Source organism: Ambystoma mexicanum, chromosome 8 (genome assembly GCF_040938575.1).
Source record: "Ambystoma mexicanum isolate Mex_15411 chromosome 8, UKY_AmexF1_1, whole genome shotgun sequence".
Taxonomy (NCBI): Eukaryota; Metazoa; Chordata; class Amphibia; order Caudata; family Ambystomatidae; genus Ambystoma; species Ambystoma mexicanum.
In genome coordinates this window covers 1,273,831,908-1,273,846,070 of record NC_090929.1, presented here as the reverse complement: position 1 = coordinate 1,273,846,070, position 14,163 = coordinate 1,273,831,908, and the positions used below count along the sequence as shown (strand labels likewise).

Sequence of the window (14,163 nt, the reverse complement as noted above, 5' to 3'; positions counted from 1 at the left end):
ACAGGGTGAGCTACATTGGACTGGTTAGAACAGCTGCTACCCGAGGTCCCACATAGAGGAAGAAGTAGGACCTCGCTGACTCATCACGCCCACCAAGGCATGGAATGACTTGGGCAAAGGGGCTAAAAAGCCACTGCCGACAATAATCCTAGACCGTCTCACAAACAGGAACATGCTGTACAAACGCCACTCCTAACAGTACCTCTAAAGCCTGCTCCCAAACGCGAACACATCCACATTATGTACTGAACAAACAGCAAATGTCAAACAGCTCCCAGTGTTTAGAGCATTTATTGGAAATAAAAAGAAAAATGTAGGTCTTTGTTCAACACAGAAAGAAAGGACATATGATCTACAAGCCACTGTGAGGAGGGCACCGCCATAGGGGATATGAAAAGAAAGCGATGCATATTTTCATGATACAAAAAGCATCCGACTGAACAACAACACACCTTGTGTCATTATTTTGGTTTCAGGTTGGAATACCCTAGGTGTAATGTGGTTGCGGGGCCACAGGTCAGTGTATGTCTAGGAGCAGAAGATACTACATCCATGCAATATGTACCACCACAGTTGTTCCAAACAAGGTGCATTGAATGGGCCTCTGCCCAGGTCAGGCCTCCAGCAATTTTACCACTGTCTTATGGTGGGCTACAGTGGTTTGAGGGCCTCTGGTCCATGTCTGTCTGGAAGCAGAGATTGCGACCATCTTGAAATATTTTACTTGATAGAAGCCGGAATGATTTGACCTAATACACCATTAATCCCTCACCATTGATTATACAGCCTTGGAGTAATTGAAGGCCATCACTTTAGAGCAACCACACTATGCATTTGCCAACAGTATGTGCCAAGAATGACACAGGGAGGCAAGTCCTTGGACAGTTCCCCTCGGTAAAGTGCCAGACCCTTGTTTGATTGTCCACATGCCTGGCCTCCAAGACTGAGAGAGAACATACACAGAGTGCTGCTGTTTGTTTAACACATTATTTACATCTATTGGCACCAAATGATTGTAATAAATATATATCTTGATAAGTAATTGAATGTGTGCATTAATTTACACCAATCGTGGAGTTGGGTGAATACCGGTTTATGGAGGAACGTCAGGGGGGCATTAAAGGTTTGCGGCATGTGAGTTGGACTGCAAGTCGCTTTGTTTGCACTTATATTTTACTCCCCATTTAAATATTGCCACTGAGATCTTACAAAGGCATCGTTTAACGGGGCCTGGCATTGCAGCGAGACATACTACTAAGGTTTTGGTCTTTGCGATGAGCATTCTAAAATCCTGATGGAAATGCAAAGACTGGACATAACATCTATAGTAAAAACATGCTTTTGTAATTAAACATCAATCACCATTTACCAGTTGGCAGGTAGTACATTCCATATTTAAAATGTAGGTTTCTTTGCAATTCACGGGATCTCTTTATCATAATTTCCAACTGTCTTTCTGCCATTAAATATTGGGTGGCTTTGCACTCTCTGATGTTAAACTCTACCAAAACAGAGGTGCTCTTCTTCTGAATGGTGGAGCACATTTTCTATTTGAACGTAAATTGCCCTGAGGGGACAGCTTATGTTAGCACTTACGAAGGTCCCCTCTAGGCAATTTTAATTGCATTGCTGAGTCCAAATGAGAAGGGTAAAGGGGCAGCAGAAGCCTCTTAGTACTTCTCTATTTGCACTCTGCAGTCAGAGTAAACACCACTTGCCACCGTATGCATGTATGGTGGAACTAGCAATGATTTTGTATGGATTTCCATGGGATATCATTGGTTTCATGCTAGCTGGAAAATCTCATGCTGGCGTGAAACCAAGTTGTTTTTGAAGGCGAAGGCAAGACGGGAGGCAGATACATAATTCCTGTCACGTCCCCGCCCTCTCGCTTCAAAAACAATGAAAATCCCCTGGAGTATAAATGGAGGCATTAAGACGGTGTAACTTTGTTGCTCCTCTCCTTAGCCACTCTCTTTACACTTCATGGGTATTGAAAATGAGCTCCATTCTGTATTAGGCAAGGGAAAACCGCCTGAAAAGGCATCCATGACTACCCACAAAATTCAGGCAAGCAATGAATGTTCACAGGTGACTGGGGCTCCTGGATTATTCTTGAGCCCCACCCGGAAATTCCTTTTTTTGATAAGCCCTGTAGGGGTTGGCCAACCTCTACCCCTCAACGGGGCTGTAAATCATTTTGTAAACGTAAAAGGAATCCTCTCCCGCTTCTGCCAGTCTTACTTACCAAACAGTATACCTCATCCCTAACTCGCTAACATGAGTATTGAGAAAGAATAGACCAAGAACTATTAGCTCCTGCTTCCTGCTATCATCCTTTCGTGAGGCCATCCCAATAACAAACAACTTTCCTTTTTCCAACAGAGACCAGGAGCAGTGCTAAACAATCAAGAACATTCTGTGTTTTTCATTATCTAAAGGCACCCAAGCAAACAAACATAACTAATAACATTGAAAACTTTTTGGTTCTGATCCATTAATGATAACGTGGCACTTATCATACAGCTGAATGACACAATTCTACTGACGCTGTGATCGCTTCGGCAGCACATATACTAAAATTGGAACGATACAGAGAAGATTACCATGGCCCCTGTGCAAGGATGTCACGCACATATGTGAGCATTTGCTATAAAAAAAGCAATTCTACTGACACAACTGAACTCTTGATGCCTGATCACTGACAATGCTAAATAAGTGATCACACCTAGCCACTGATGATACTGAACTGCCGATCATACTGATTCACAGATAATACTGTGCTACCATACGGAGGAGCCATAGTTAATGCAGGGCCACAGATTTTACTGAATCAATAATTAAATTGTCACAAATTTTGAGTCAATGCTGTGCATTGTTGCAAGCAACTCTGATGTGTATTAACTTGAAATGCAGTAGTATCATGTACATCTTTGCATATTAGTTGGTGACTCTGGCAGTTATTCTGTTATACAGTTATTTTTCAGCTTTGTAATACTGTAACTCATGGGGGAGCCACTTCAAAGCACCTGCGAAAACAAAAAAAGGCATGGGATGCAATGCAAAAGTGTGACATGTATGCAATGAATCGGAAGCATGAGATGAGGTTACACATCCTAGAGGTTTGCATAGGTACAGTTGGTATCAAAGATCTGAGGTGGCAGTTGGGATACAGAGGGCCTCATTACAAGTATGCCGGTCCAGAAATAGCATTGCCAGTAATTCCATACCGGCACCTTTATCCGGACCGGCATAGACTGAGTTGCAATGCCGCTAACACCGCCACCGCAAGTACCCCACTGCATCTGGGAACACTGTTGCCCGTATCTGCGGAGAACGTGGCAGCCGTGCCTGACATACTGGCATGGTGTTAGTAAATGAACATTCCGAGCAGCACTGACACACAATTACCGGCATGGACATGCCGGTAGCAATGTGAAAACGATGCCTGAAACACCAGCATCGCGGAACAGGCGTTAAGTAGATTCATATGTGTAGAAACATGCCACAGGTGCATAAAATCAACACAGGTGGTACAAATGAGCAGTGCAGCACAAAAGGACCACTCCCACACCCCATGTCTCTTACAACACCACAATGCTAGCAACACCACAATGCTAGCAGTAGCAGTAGCAGTAGCCATACTGGAGCTGGAGTCCATGCCTATTACTTGAAGGGAGGCAGAGGATGCAGCGTAGACGATTGAGGAGAAGGAGGGCCATCATGGCCCACAAAACCCCAATGTCCAGCTGGTTGCTCTATGCAGACAGCCAGCAATCCCACGCTTAAGGGCCACACCTTTCAACCTGAGTCAAAGCCAGATCCACAATCTGTACCGGCTAGACAGGGACACCATCACTTCTATAGTGGACCTGATCCCTGACGACCTGGTCAGCCTCATAAATATCAGCACAGCCATCCCCCCTTGCTCAAGGTAGCGCCTGTGCAACAGGAACATACCAGCACACTGTTGGTGAGCTGCATGGGATATTGCAACCCTGTTTTTCGCGTGTCCTGTTCCAGGTCTTTGATGCAGTCCTATGTCACATTTGAGACCACATCAGCCTACCCAGGACAGCAGACCAGGTTAATGGCATGAAAATAGCCTTGTATGCCCTTCAGGCATTCCTAACGTCATTGGTGCATTGACCTGCACACATGTGGAGCTGGGGGCCAAGCATGGCGAGGAGGGTGTGTACCCAACAGAAAACGTTATCATTCACTGAAGGTGCAGATGGTGTGTGATGCCCACCACACGATCACCCATTGCTGTGCCAGATTTCCCGGTTCCACCGACGACACCATGGTGCTGCGCAACTCCATGCTGCATTGGTACGTGGCACACCATGGTGGACAGCGTACCTGGCTGCTGGGTGAGTAACTATAAAGCCATGTGCACTGTTGAATTGTGGGGGGGGCAGAAAACAGCATATCTTACCTGGCTGCTGGATGAGTCTAACTACAAGGCCATGTGCACTGTTGAAATGGGGGAGGAGGGGGTTCACAAAACAGCATAGCTTACCTAGCTGCTCAGTGAGTCTAACTACAAGGGCATGTGCACTGTTGAATTGGGGGGGGCAGAAAACAGCATAGCTTACGTGGCTGCTGGGTGAGCCTAACTACAAGGCCTTGTGCACTGTTGAATCATGGCCATGTATAACCCCCATCACCAGTGGCTGTGCACATTGTATGATTTAATCCACCGTTCCTCCTACTTCTCTACGTTCATACAATTACAAAAACACCATGAAAGTGCACAGAGGCCGGATATGCAGGTTAAAGGGTAAGGATGACCACGAATAAGAGCAGCGATAATCAATTGTGACAATAGTACTACTCGTACAGTTACGAAATTAAAGCTGTTAAGTACCTACTTTGTGTTATGCATGCATTACACGTGAAAGTGTACAGCTGTCACTCAAGGTGCAACACAGTAATAGCATGCCTGAGTGCAAGGCCTTGACAGGCATGTCTCAATTTAGGAAAAAGATCCAGTGCATGCATGGGAACATCAATTTTGTACGGCTATTATCAAAAGAACTACATGTACCAGAATGTACCACACCAAAGTGAGAACAAGAAGCACAAACACAGTCTAGCAAACCCACAACACCTGACGCACAGACAGAGAATACTTATGCTCCCATCCACATAACAGCTTCTATCAACACACCATTTGTCCATGCCCCCTGCCTGTTAAAACCACACAATCACACATGCATCTCGTTATAACTCTAAAAGTACCCTAGTACATGGACATATTGTTATTAATAATAATAATAATAATAATAATAATATTATTTCTTTGTAACACAATAATGACATATCCAGCAGTTCCATTTGTGCCAGTTGTACTAAAAGTGTCAGAGGTCATGTTGTCTGTGAATGGACCATGTAAATGCCACTGCATACCACACACCCAGCACGCATTTGGACAAAGTGCATTTCATGTACCTGAAAAATGAGACATGTTAGCTGAACAACCTTTTTAATGTACATGTTTGTCCACTCAAATGAACACTTTAAAGCCTGTGCCAACATGACATGGCCACACGAATGACATTGTACACTTTATTTTGCCCCCATGCAGGTGAGCTGGTTACGCCCTGATGCCATGATTGATGACCCCCTTGAGGCACACAATCATGCTCATGTACGTACTCGGGGCGCCATTGAACAGACATTTAGCCTGTTAAAGGCAAGGTTCCAATGTCTGAGCAGAATGCGGGCAGCACATGGACATTTACCCACCAGAGGCTGAGGACGACAGTGATGATGATCAGGCAATTGCACAGCGCTCTGATCGTATGGATGGACATGTTGCACGAGATTAACTTATACAGCACGACTTCTAATCACCTGTCACACACGCGGCAGAGGCCAGCTAGTGTACTGGGCACTGGGCACTGCACATAAATAAAAACACTCACACTGAATAATCAATGTCCAGTCATTAATTATTTTTGCAACACCAACTATATTTTGTGAAATTAAAAAATATACCTATGTGAAATGACTACACTCCTAATACTATACACCCCAACTATCCCTCTCCAATACCCCCTCCCCAAATATCCCTCCCCACACCCTCTCCCCAACTATCCTTCCCCACTCCCCCTCCCAAACTATTCCTCCCCAACTATCCCTCCCACCTCACCCTCCCCAACTGTCTGTAGCCAACTCCTGTCCTGTTTTCCTATGTACATTGGCACGAGTCACAGACAGGCATGTATGGGTCCATGGTCTATTTGCGTCCCCTTTTAGGCTCCGGTGTGCGGTTGTGTGCAGGGCGGGACAGCCGCATGGAGCGCCGCATGGAGCGCCGCCTTGGGCTGCTCTGAACAGAACTCCCTGGTGTTTTGCTAGTTGATGGAGCGGGTGTAGTGCAGGGGGCATCAGTACATGAAAGCCTGGGGCAACATGGCCATAGTTTCAGCGATGGAAGACATCACGCTGTTGCCCTCCCTTACCCTCCATGACATCTCGATAATAGCATGTGTGCAGCGACCAAGTGCCCGTGCATTTTATCTGAAACTGGCCTGCAGCCTCTGGCGCATTAGCTGTGCCTCTTGTATGTGCTGCTGCACCAGGGATGTGAGTGCATCCTGTGGTTGCTCCATCCTGGTGAGGCGGCCTTCTATATCCCTCACACTGTGGAAGGGTGGAAGTTGGGGCTCATTGGGCCCATGGAGCTGAAGGGGCAGGACCTCATCAATGCTCTGGTCTTTGTTGCCAGTTTCAAGACCACCCTCGTCGGCTGAGTTGTCTCCAAAGCACCCATGTGCATGGCTTTATGGCAGTGGTAGAGGGGCCCCAGGGGCCTGTGGTGGCAGTGGTTAAAGGGCCCATAGGGGCCTGCAGTGGCAGTGGTTCAGGGGCCACAGGGGCCTGTGGTGACAGTGGCTGAGGGGTCACAGGGGCCTGCAATGACAGTGGTTCAGGGGACCACAGGGGCCTGCAGTTGCTGGACGTATGCAGCTGGGGTAGCAGTTCCATGTCTGCCTGTTGAGGCTGTGGAGTCCTGGGTTGAGGTGGAGGTGGTCCTTCAGTGTTGACACCTGGTGCCCCTTTGTGTACTGGGCTGGCCGTCCTCATTGCCAGATGTTGTGCCTGAGGGAGTCAGAAAGGCAGGGCATCAGTGATGAGTGTGGATTGATGACACAGATATTAATGCTTTGGCTTTTGGATGACAGTGCTGGGTCAGGGACATGGTGGGGGACATGCATGGTGCACACATGCTTGTGTCATGGATACTGTGCAGGTGAACATGTGATGCACCTACATGGTGTGTGCAGTGCTGGAGATACTGTTGTGGTGTACTTGTGATTTCTGGGTATGGTGTTAGGGGTGTGTCACACAAGCTGTATGATGTGTTGTGGAGGGTTATGCCATGGATGGGGTCCCCATGCACATGCTGCCAGTGGCACTTACTGCGTCAGTTGAAATTTGTGGTCATGGGTCTTGCTGAATGGGATGAGGGAGTCACATGTTTCCTTGGTGTGTGACGCTGGTCATTTGTCAGTGGCATAGATGCTTAGCACTGACGTGCCTTTGTGCCTGTGCTAGCATGGTGGAAACACTGCAAGTTATGCTGTGGCAGAGGGATGTGTGAGTGCCAGCAGGAGCATGTTATGTCGGTGATACAGGGTGCCTGTACTATGTTGTATGTGTGAATGGGGTATGAGTGAGGTTTGGGGTGAAGGTGTATGTCGTTGTGTGCAACCAGGTTCCAGGGGGGGGGGCATCAGGGCTGTATTGGTGTTGTGCAAAACGCACTTGACATGTTTTCCAACTCTAGTGTGTGCAGGGTGGACATGGAGGTTGATGTGACATTGGGGTTACGTGTACTCACCAGCCTCCTCGGATATCATGCCTCCAGCCTCAAGGTGCAGCACACTGCTGCATGTCTCCTCCCAGGGCTGCAGGTGAATAGGGGAAGTGCTGTCACTGCCTTTGGCCATACCCTGGGTGCACTGGGCTGAAAGGAGGTTGTGCTCCCCCATGCGCAGGCCATCTCACCTTTTGTGGCAGTCACGCACAGTGTGGGCGGTTGTGCCAACTGCAGTAACTTTCTCTGCCACCTCCTCGTAGGTCGGTGGAGAACAGTTGGTCTGCATGCTCCACAATGGTATCTGCCAACATGTTCAGTTCTGCCTCGCTGAAGTGTGGCTTGCGCCTCTGGGCTGCAGGTACTCTTGATGCCATCTTGATTTTTCAATATCAGTGCACAGGATATGGGTATGAGTCCTGTGCTCTGAGGATTGCAATGGATTGTGTTTTATGAATGGGCGCCGGCCGATTTCCTGTTCCGGCGAACACTGTTTTTCCGGTTACGATAATAGCGGCACCATTGTTACTGATGCGAGTGGGCCCGGGAGCGTAATGCCAGATTCTGAGTCACCAGCACCGTGGGTGGTGGTTTTGGCATTTTGGGGGATGTTTAGTGGAGTTACCGGCATGCCGGTGACACTTTATCTGGCATGCCAGAATGCGCGTGCACGCCAGCACAGCATCAGCCGTTGATTCCGCCAGCTGTATTTCACAGACACGGCAGCACCGGCATGTCGGTAATTATGATTGCTTAACGCCGGACCCGTAATGAGGCCCATAGTGTGGTTGATGGTTTTGGTAAGGTGCCATTGGATACAGAAATTCTGGTGCTTGAAGGTTATTCAAATTTTAACAAACATAAGAGAAGTGTACATAGGAACAAGTCAGATAACCTTTCACAGGGCCAAGGCTGGAAAAATTCAAGGTTGGAAGGAAATGGTTAAATATTGCTGTGAGGTTGAAGTGCTCATCATAAGGTATAAGTGCAGTGTAGTTAGGAATAGGAGTCAGTGGGGGAGGGAAGGGCATTTGGTTAATGTACATGGACACATCTGAGTTAGTAGATATTATTTTCACATTCCTTTTGATCCTCTTGAGGGCATATTCTGTTGTAGGCAGCCTTACAGATAAGGGTTGTATCAGTCACTTTTACTCACTAAAAACAGGCAAATACTCCCAATAAATAAAAACAGGGAGTAAAAATACTCTCAACCAAAACAGAAAAAGCCACATGTTCCCTGCTTTGATCCACACAGCTCCATGAATATGTTTGGACTAGTACTATTATAACTGCCTGATCTGAAGAGATAGGGCCTGATTCATGGGACGTTTTCCTATGGCATTGCACCATTATAAAAAACATCCATGAATCAGGCCCTATATCTTTTTAATGTGCAGGAATACTTTGTGCAAAGGAATATTCAATACAAAACATTTGTATTTTAAAGTTAGAACCAATTTTACTTGATTATAAAATACTCTCATTGAGAACGAGACTTACTTTTTTACTCCCTAAATATTAATTGTTCTCCCAACTTTAGAAAATAGGAAGTAAAATACTCTCTCTTCAAAATCTTATCTTGAGCCCTGGTAGTAAGGTTGTGGGTAGGTTGTTCCGGAATTGGGTTTTTAACCTGTGATGATCTTCACAGTCTTCTAGGTAAATATTTGTTTAGGGGAGGTATTTAGGAGCAATGCTATGATATGATTTGGAAAGTGATACCATTTTGTTGTTTGCTATTTTCTTTACAATGGGGAGCGAGTTTAGGTTTTCCAGGCCTGGCGAGATATGGTCTTGAGTCCCTAAATAAGACTAGATCCTTTGGTTTGGGTAAGTAACAGTAGGTTTTAGTTTAGTCCTAGATAGAGACTATTACATTAGTCTGGGTGAGTTAGGACAGGGGCTCTAATCACCTCAGATGTATGTGCCATTTCTAAGTAGGGTACAATAATCCTAGGGATGTGGAGATGGAATAATTGTGCTTGTAGTGCGACTTTGATGTTGAAGATGATACCTAGATTCCATACCTGGTCTGACGGGGAGGCTGCCATCCTCATAAGTGGTGGCCATTTGAAAGGTAGCGTTGCCGGGCTTTGAGATCCCAAAGAAGACAATCTTTGTTTTGGAGGCATTAAGGCAGAGATTATTATCTATGTTGCAATCCTGGGTTCTCCAGAGGTGTTCAGTTATGTGGTGATTGTTATTAGGTTCGATGTCCAATAGTACATGAGAATCATATATGTAGGCTTGGAAAGATTTTGAAGGAGTTTAATGTAAACATTCGGTAGTTATGGGGAGTTAACCTTTTATATTGATTGTGAAAATGTTACCTCTTGATTGTGGACAAGAGAGTTCAGTAGGTTTAATAACTGCTCTAGAGATTCTTGAGCAACATTCAGATTGAAGGTCGGAATAGTGGGCAGGACTGGTTCAGCCTCTCAACCTTCTCAGGTTGATAAAGTAAGTTCTGTTGAGTGGGTTGACAAAAGATATTTCAGTTCAATTAGTGCACTATATATATAGTCATGGTTTTATTTTAACATTCCCAGAAGCACTTAACTGCTAGTTATGCCTTTGAGCATTATCAATATTTCTTGCCTTGTTTTGAAAACTCACCCATTCAAAGGCGTTTTAAAAATATACTTTATTCTACTATTCACAAAAAACGTGTATACCTTAATGGAATCTGTTTGACATATAAACTGACATAAAGCGAGCAAGTGTGCACCATTCTGCTCAGTTCTTCAGACAATAACGTATATGCCTTCACCAACAATATTGCCATAAGATGCATTAAACAACTAAATGAGTCCAGAAATGCCTAAAAACTGCATTATCTTCCGATTTGGCAGGAAGTTCCAAACATTTCAAATGAATGGCAGTGTAGTATGGTATCTATGAAATAGCCAATCTGTTGGGATCAAACATGAAGTGCATTACATGTGTGTCTTTCATGTTCTTTTTTTAAAAATGACTTTGGGGGAGAGCAACTCAGATCTCCTATCAAATATGTCTCTAACATCTCATCTGTAATACCTATACACGAGCACAATGGTGCTTTAAAAGGTCACTATTTTAATGAAGATGGTTTAGAGGGGACTGCCTACTGTCACTACCACTCAGAGTCAGACAATACTTTATTTTGGGGATAACACCCATAAATTCATGACATTGTACAGAGCAAATTAGTAGCGCCACAGCAGCTTATAGTTCCTTCTTCAGTGAAAATAGTGCAATGTGAATTATGCACTCAAAGAGTGCACAGTCACTAGATATAAAATGCCTGTGTGAATAGCCCAAGTAATAGCATAGGCTTGACATAACTAATTCTCCAGACATAGCTAAAAAGGATTTGCTGATTCCCCAAGCCCTTGTAGTTAAACTACCACTGTGAAAATGGTAAACTCAGAAACGATAGTTTTGTCAATATTCTTTTTTCAAACAAAGGTGGGAACCCTTCTCTATGTAGGAGCAATGCCGGGAATGTATTATGTGCTCTGCTGCTAGCGGTACTGCTTCCAATCAAAACAACGCTGCCCTAGCAGGTGTTATATGTCATGTTTCGTCCAATGCTAAAGCAACTGTAGTCTCCTTCCTACGCCTTGTATATGATGTTGCCCTCTTCACTTAACACAATGATAATATGATATAGACTGATGCCCATGCATTTGCCAACCTTTGTAAAATAGTTCACCTACTGAACACTGGCTGCGTGTTTGTAGAGAAGCTATTAGAGAATAGAATAAGGCCACACAATACATCTTTATGGCATCTCATTGTACTTGCTGACATTTTTATCACCATTCTGGAATTATTGAACCACAGAAAATGTAATTTCCTAAACGTATTATGCACTCACAGTAAACAGAATAAAATGCAGTTCATAGTTCTGTTCCATACCTGCTTCTTCCAGAGGTTGATTACTTTGTGCAGCAGCTCCTTCTCTTTTCCTTGTATAGGACTTGTAATCAACATGTCAACATCATGTCCTGTTTTATTTCCCCTACAAATTGGAAAGAATCATGAAAACAATACAGCTCAATTAACAAATAAACATTTGCAATTTTCTATGAATATGCCCCCTCACATTTGCTATCCGTCCATCTATCTATCCTTCAATACCTTCTTTGATTGATCTATTCTTCCATCTATCCATCCACCAATCCAATGCTCAATCCATTAATTTATCATGCCATCTACCAATTCACCCACCAACCAAATCACCCAGTCATCGCCTATATCTTTGCTATCTCGCTGTATTTGTGTTTGTCTGTCTCTCTGTCAGCCCATCTGTATAGCTGATCTATAATGTAGCCATTAAAAGGGGATGTTATGCTTTGCCCAACATGCCCTGTCAGTTTTGTCACTTGCACGCCACTCCGTTGTTTATAATTATTTCTTGTTCAGGGTTTACGAGCTGCACGGTCACGGGTTGTGGGGTTGTTGCCCACTATCCGGACAAGACTGAAGAAGACGCTCCGGACCAAACGACAGGCATTAGCCTGTCCGGGCTCCTGACATTTCTACAGGACAACTTTCTCTGAGATCACAAATCGGCACACAGCTCATCTCGCTCTAGCCTTCATAAAGACCCTGAGAGGTCGAAAAATGTGTCGGCAGAGCACCAAGGAACACAATAAAATAGACCTAACTATAATAATCAATTGTGTAAACTTCAAATCTATTTAGAAAGAGCTAGGTATCCGGGTACAAACAAACCGCTTGTCATGTATCTGTCTTCTAGCATACAGACCATAGCCTTGCATATGTGATGCTATGTAAATAAATAGGCTTGTTATAACGCCTGCCAACAATTAATTCTATTAAACAGTAGGGCAATAAAAATGAATCAGCATAGCATTAGCCTCCTTGGTCTCCATGGAACTCGTGCTATTGGTGCCAACCAGCCCGAGCCATTGATGTCAAACGGATATTTATACTAAGGTCGGCCTCAGAATGAGGTGGTCAACTCTATTAACATCCCAGGCCAAGGTCAGCATTGCCAAACACCCATAAAAAAACTACAACCAATGGTGGCCGCTTTTCTGTTTCTCTTGCAGACAGGAACCAAACGGGGTGGGTTGCGGGAGAGAGCAGCGCAGGAAAGAAGGGTTAAGGGTGTGAGGGATAGTATTGCAGGGAGCATGCAGACTGTGGGGTGAGAGGCAGAGTGGGCCAAGGGCCAGTATTAGTCAAAAAGGGAATGGCGGCTGGCACAGTAGCGTGGTAGGCAGTCAGGGCTGAATGGAACACATGCTTATACTGTTGGTGCAAGATGCATTCCTGGCCTCCTGTGTGGGTTCTGCCACTCCCTCCCCACCCCTCTCGTACTACAAATAATGTATGGGAATTTCTCCACCAGTCATTACATTTTATAATATTAAAATCAACATTCAATGATGTTACAGAAAAGCAGATCAGTAAATCCTAGATGGGTTAATACATCAAATTATGTTTACATTAACATTTAGTTTATAAATCAATTCACACCACAATGGTATGGATTTATCTAAAATTATTTGATTTCATGATTTGACCTTATTGATAACATTTCGGTTGGCAGTATAGTCTTTCGCAGAGAATTTGATCACAATGTACGCAACACATTCATTGAACCGGTTTAAGGCAAAAATGAAGTAGGAGCATATGTAGATATATAACACAGGCTCCCTGTTCCTCACCCCATTTCTTAAATGAGGTTACCTGTCCACTTCTCCTGACACATAGCCTGCTGGCCTCATCCTTTTCTGTATGACACACCTGCTGTAAGGGTTGTCTAATGTGATTTTATTTGTTTTAAGTTTTTCCTCCCACATTCAGGTGGGGTTCAGATCTGTGCTAAGAACTAGCTCCCCACAGGTGTTTGGACAGTACTACTAGTTTGCCCTTTGCCCATCTTTCTCCTCTGGGATACCTCAGGGATTACGCCTAAGTGACGATTTTTCAGAAATAGGGTCTCTTTCTGCTTATCAGCAAGGACGATTGAGGGGGAAGAGAACCTGATGATGGAAGACCTTACCTGGTGGACCCTGAATCCCTTCTGCTTTGGTGACCCCTGGTATGGCAGGCACGATGGCATGTACCATCAGATCATTGTGATGAAAGGAGGATCCATAGGGGGTGGAGCGGGAACCTACTATTATCCAGGAGCCACTTAGGCCTACCATGTCACAGGCCCTTACTGATAGTTTTTTTATCCCTTTAGTAAACAACTTTATGATCAGCTCCTGCTGTACTAAGGGTGGTACTTCATTTTTGATGCAACATTTGTTTTGCTACTGCCAAGGATGGAAGATATACACTGCCATGAGGAACCATTGCTCTCCCATATC

At 44.7% G+C, this 14,163-nt stretch overlaps 1 protein-coding gene and 1 non-coding gene across 4 annotated transcripts in view; one reads left to right on the top strand and one right to left on the bottom strand.

Annotated features, from left to right (window-relative positions):
* DNTT (DNA nucleotidylexotransferase) overlaps nucleotides 1-14,163 on the bottom strand; it is a 2,032,862-nt gene that overhangs the window by 554,577 nt on the left and 1,464,122 nt on the right. For all 3 annotated transcript variants that reach the window (XM_069611395.1, XM_069611396.1, XM_069611397.1), the window contains exon 8: nucleotides 11,732-11,834. In XM_069611395.1, the coding sequence (XP_069467496.1) occupies nucleotides 11,732-11,834 (103 nt within the window). The remainder of the gene's footprint in view (nucleotides 1-11,731; nucleotides 11,835-14,163) is intronic.
* On the top strand, nucleotides 2,553-2,659 carry LOC138474978 (U6 spliceosomal RNA). The gene has a single exon (XR_011269185.1). It is a non-coding gene; the product is annotated as a U6 spliceosomal RNA (small nuclear RNA).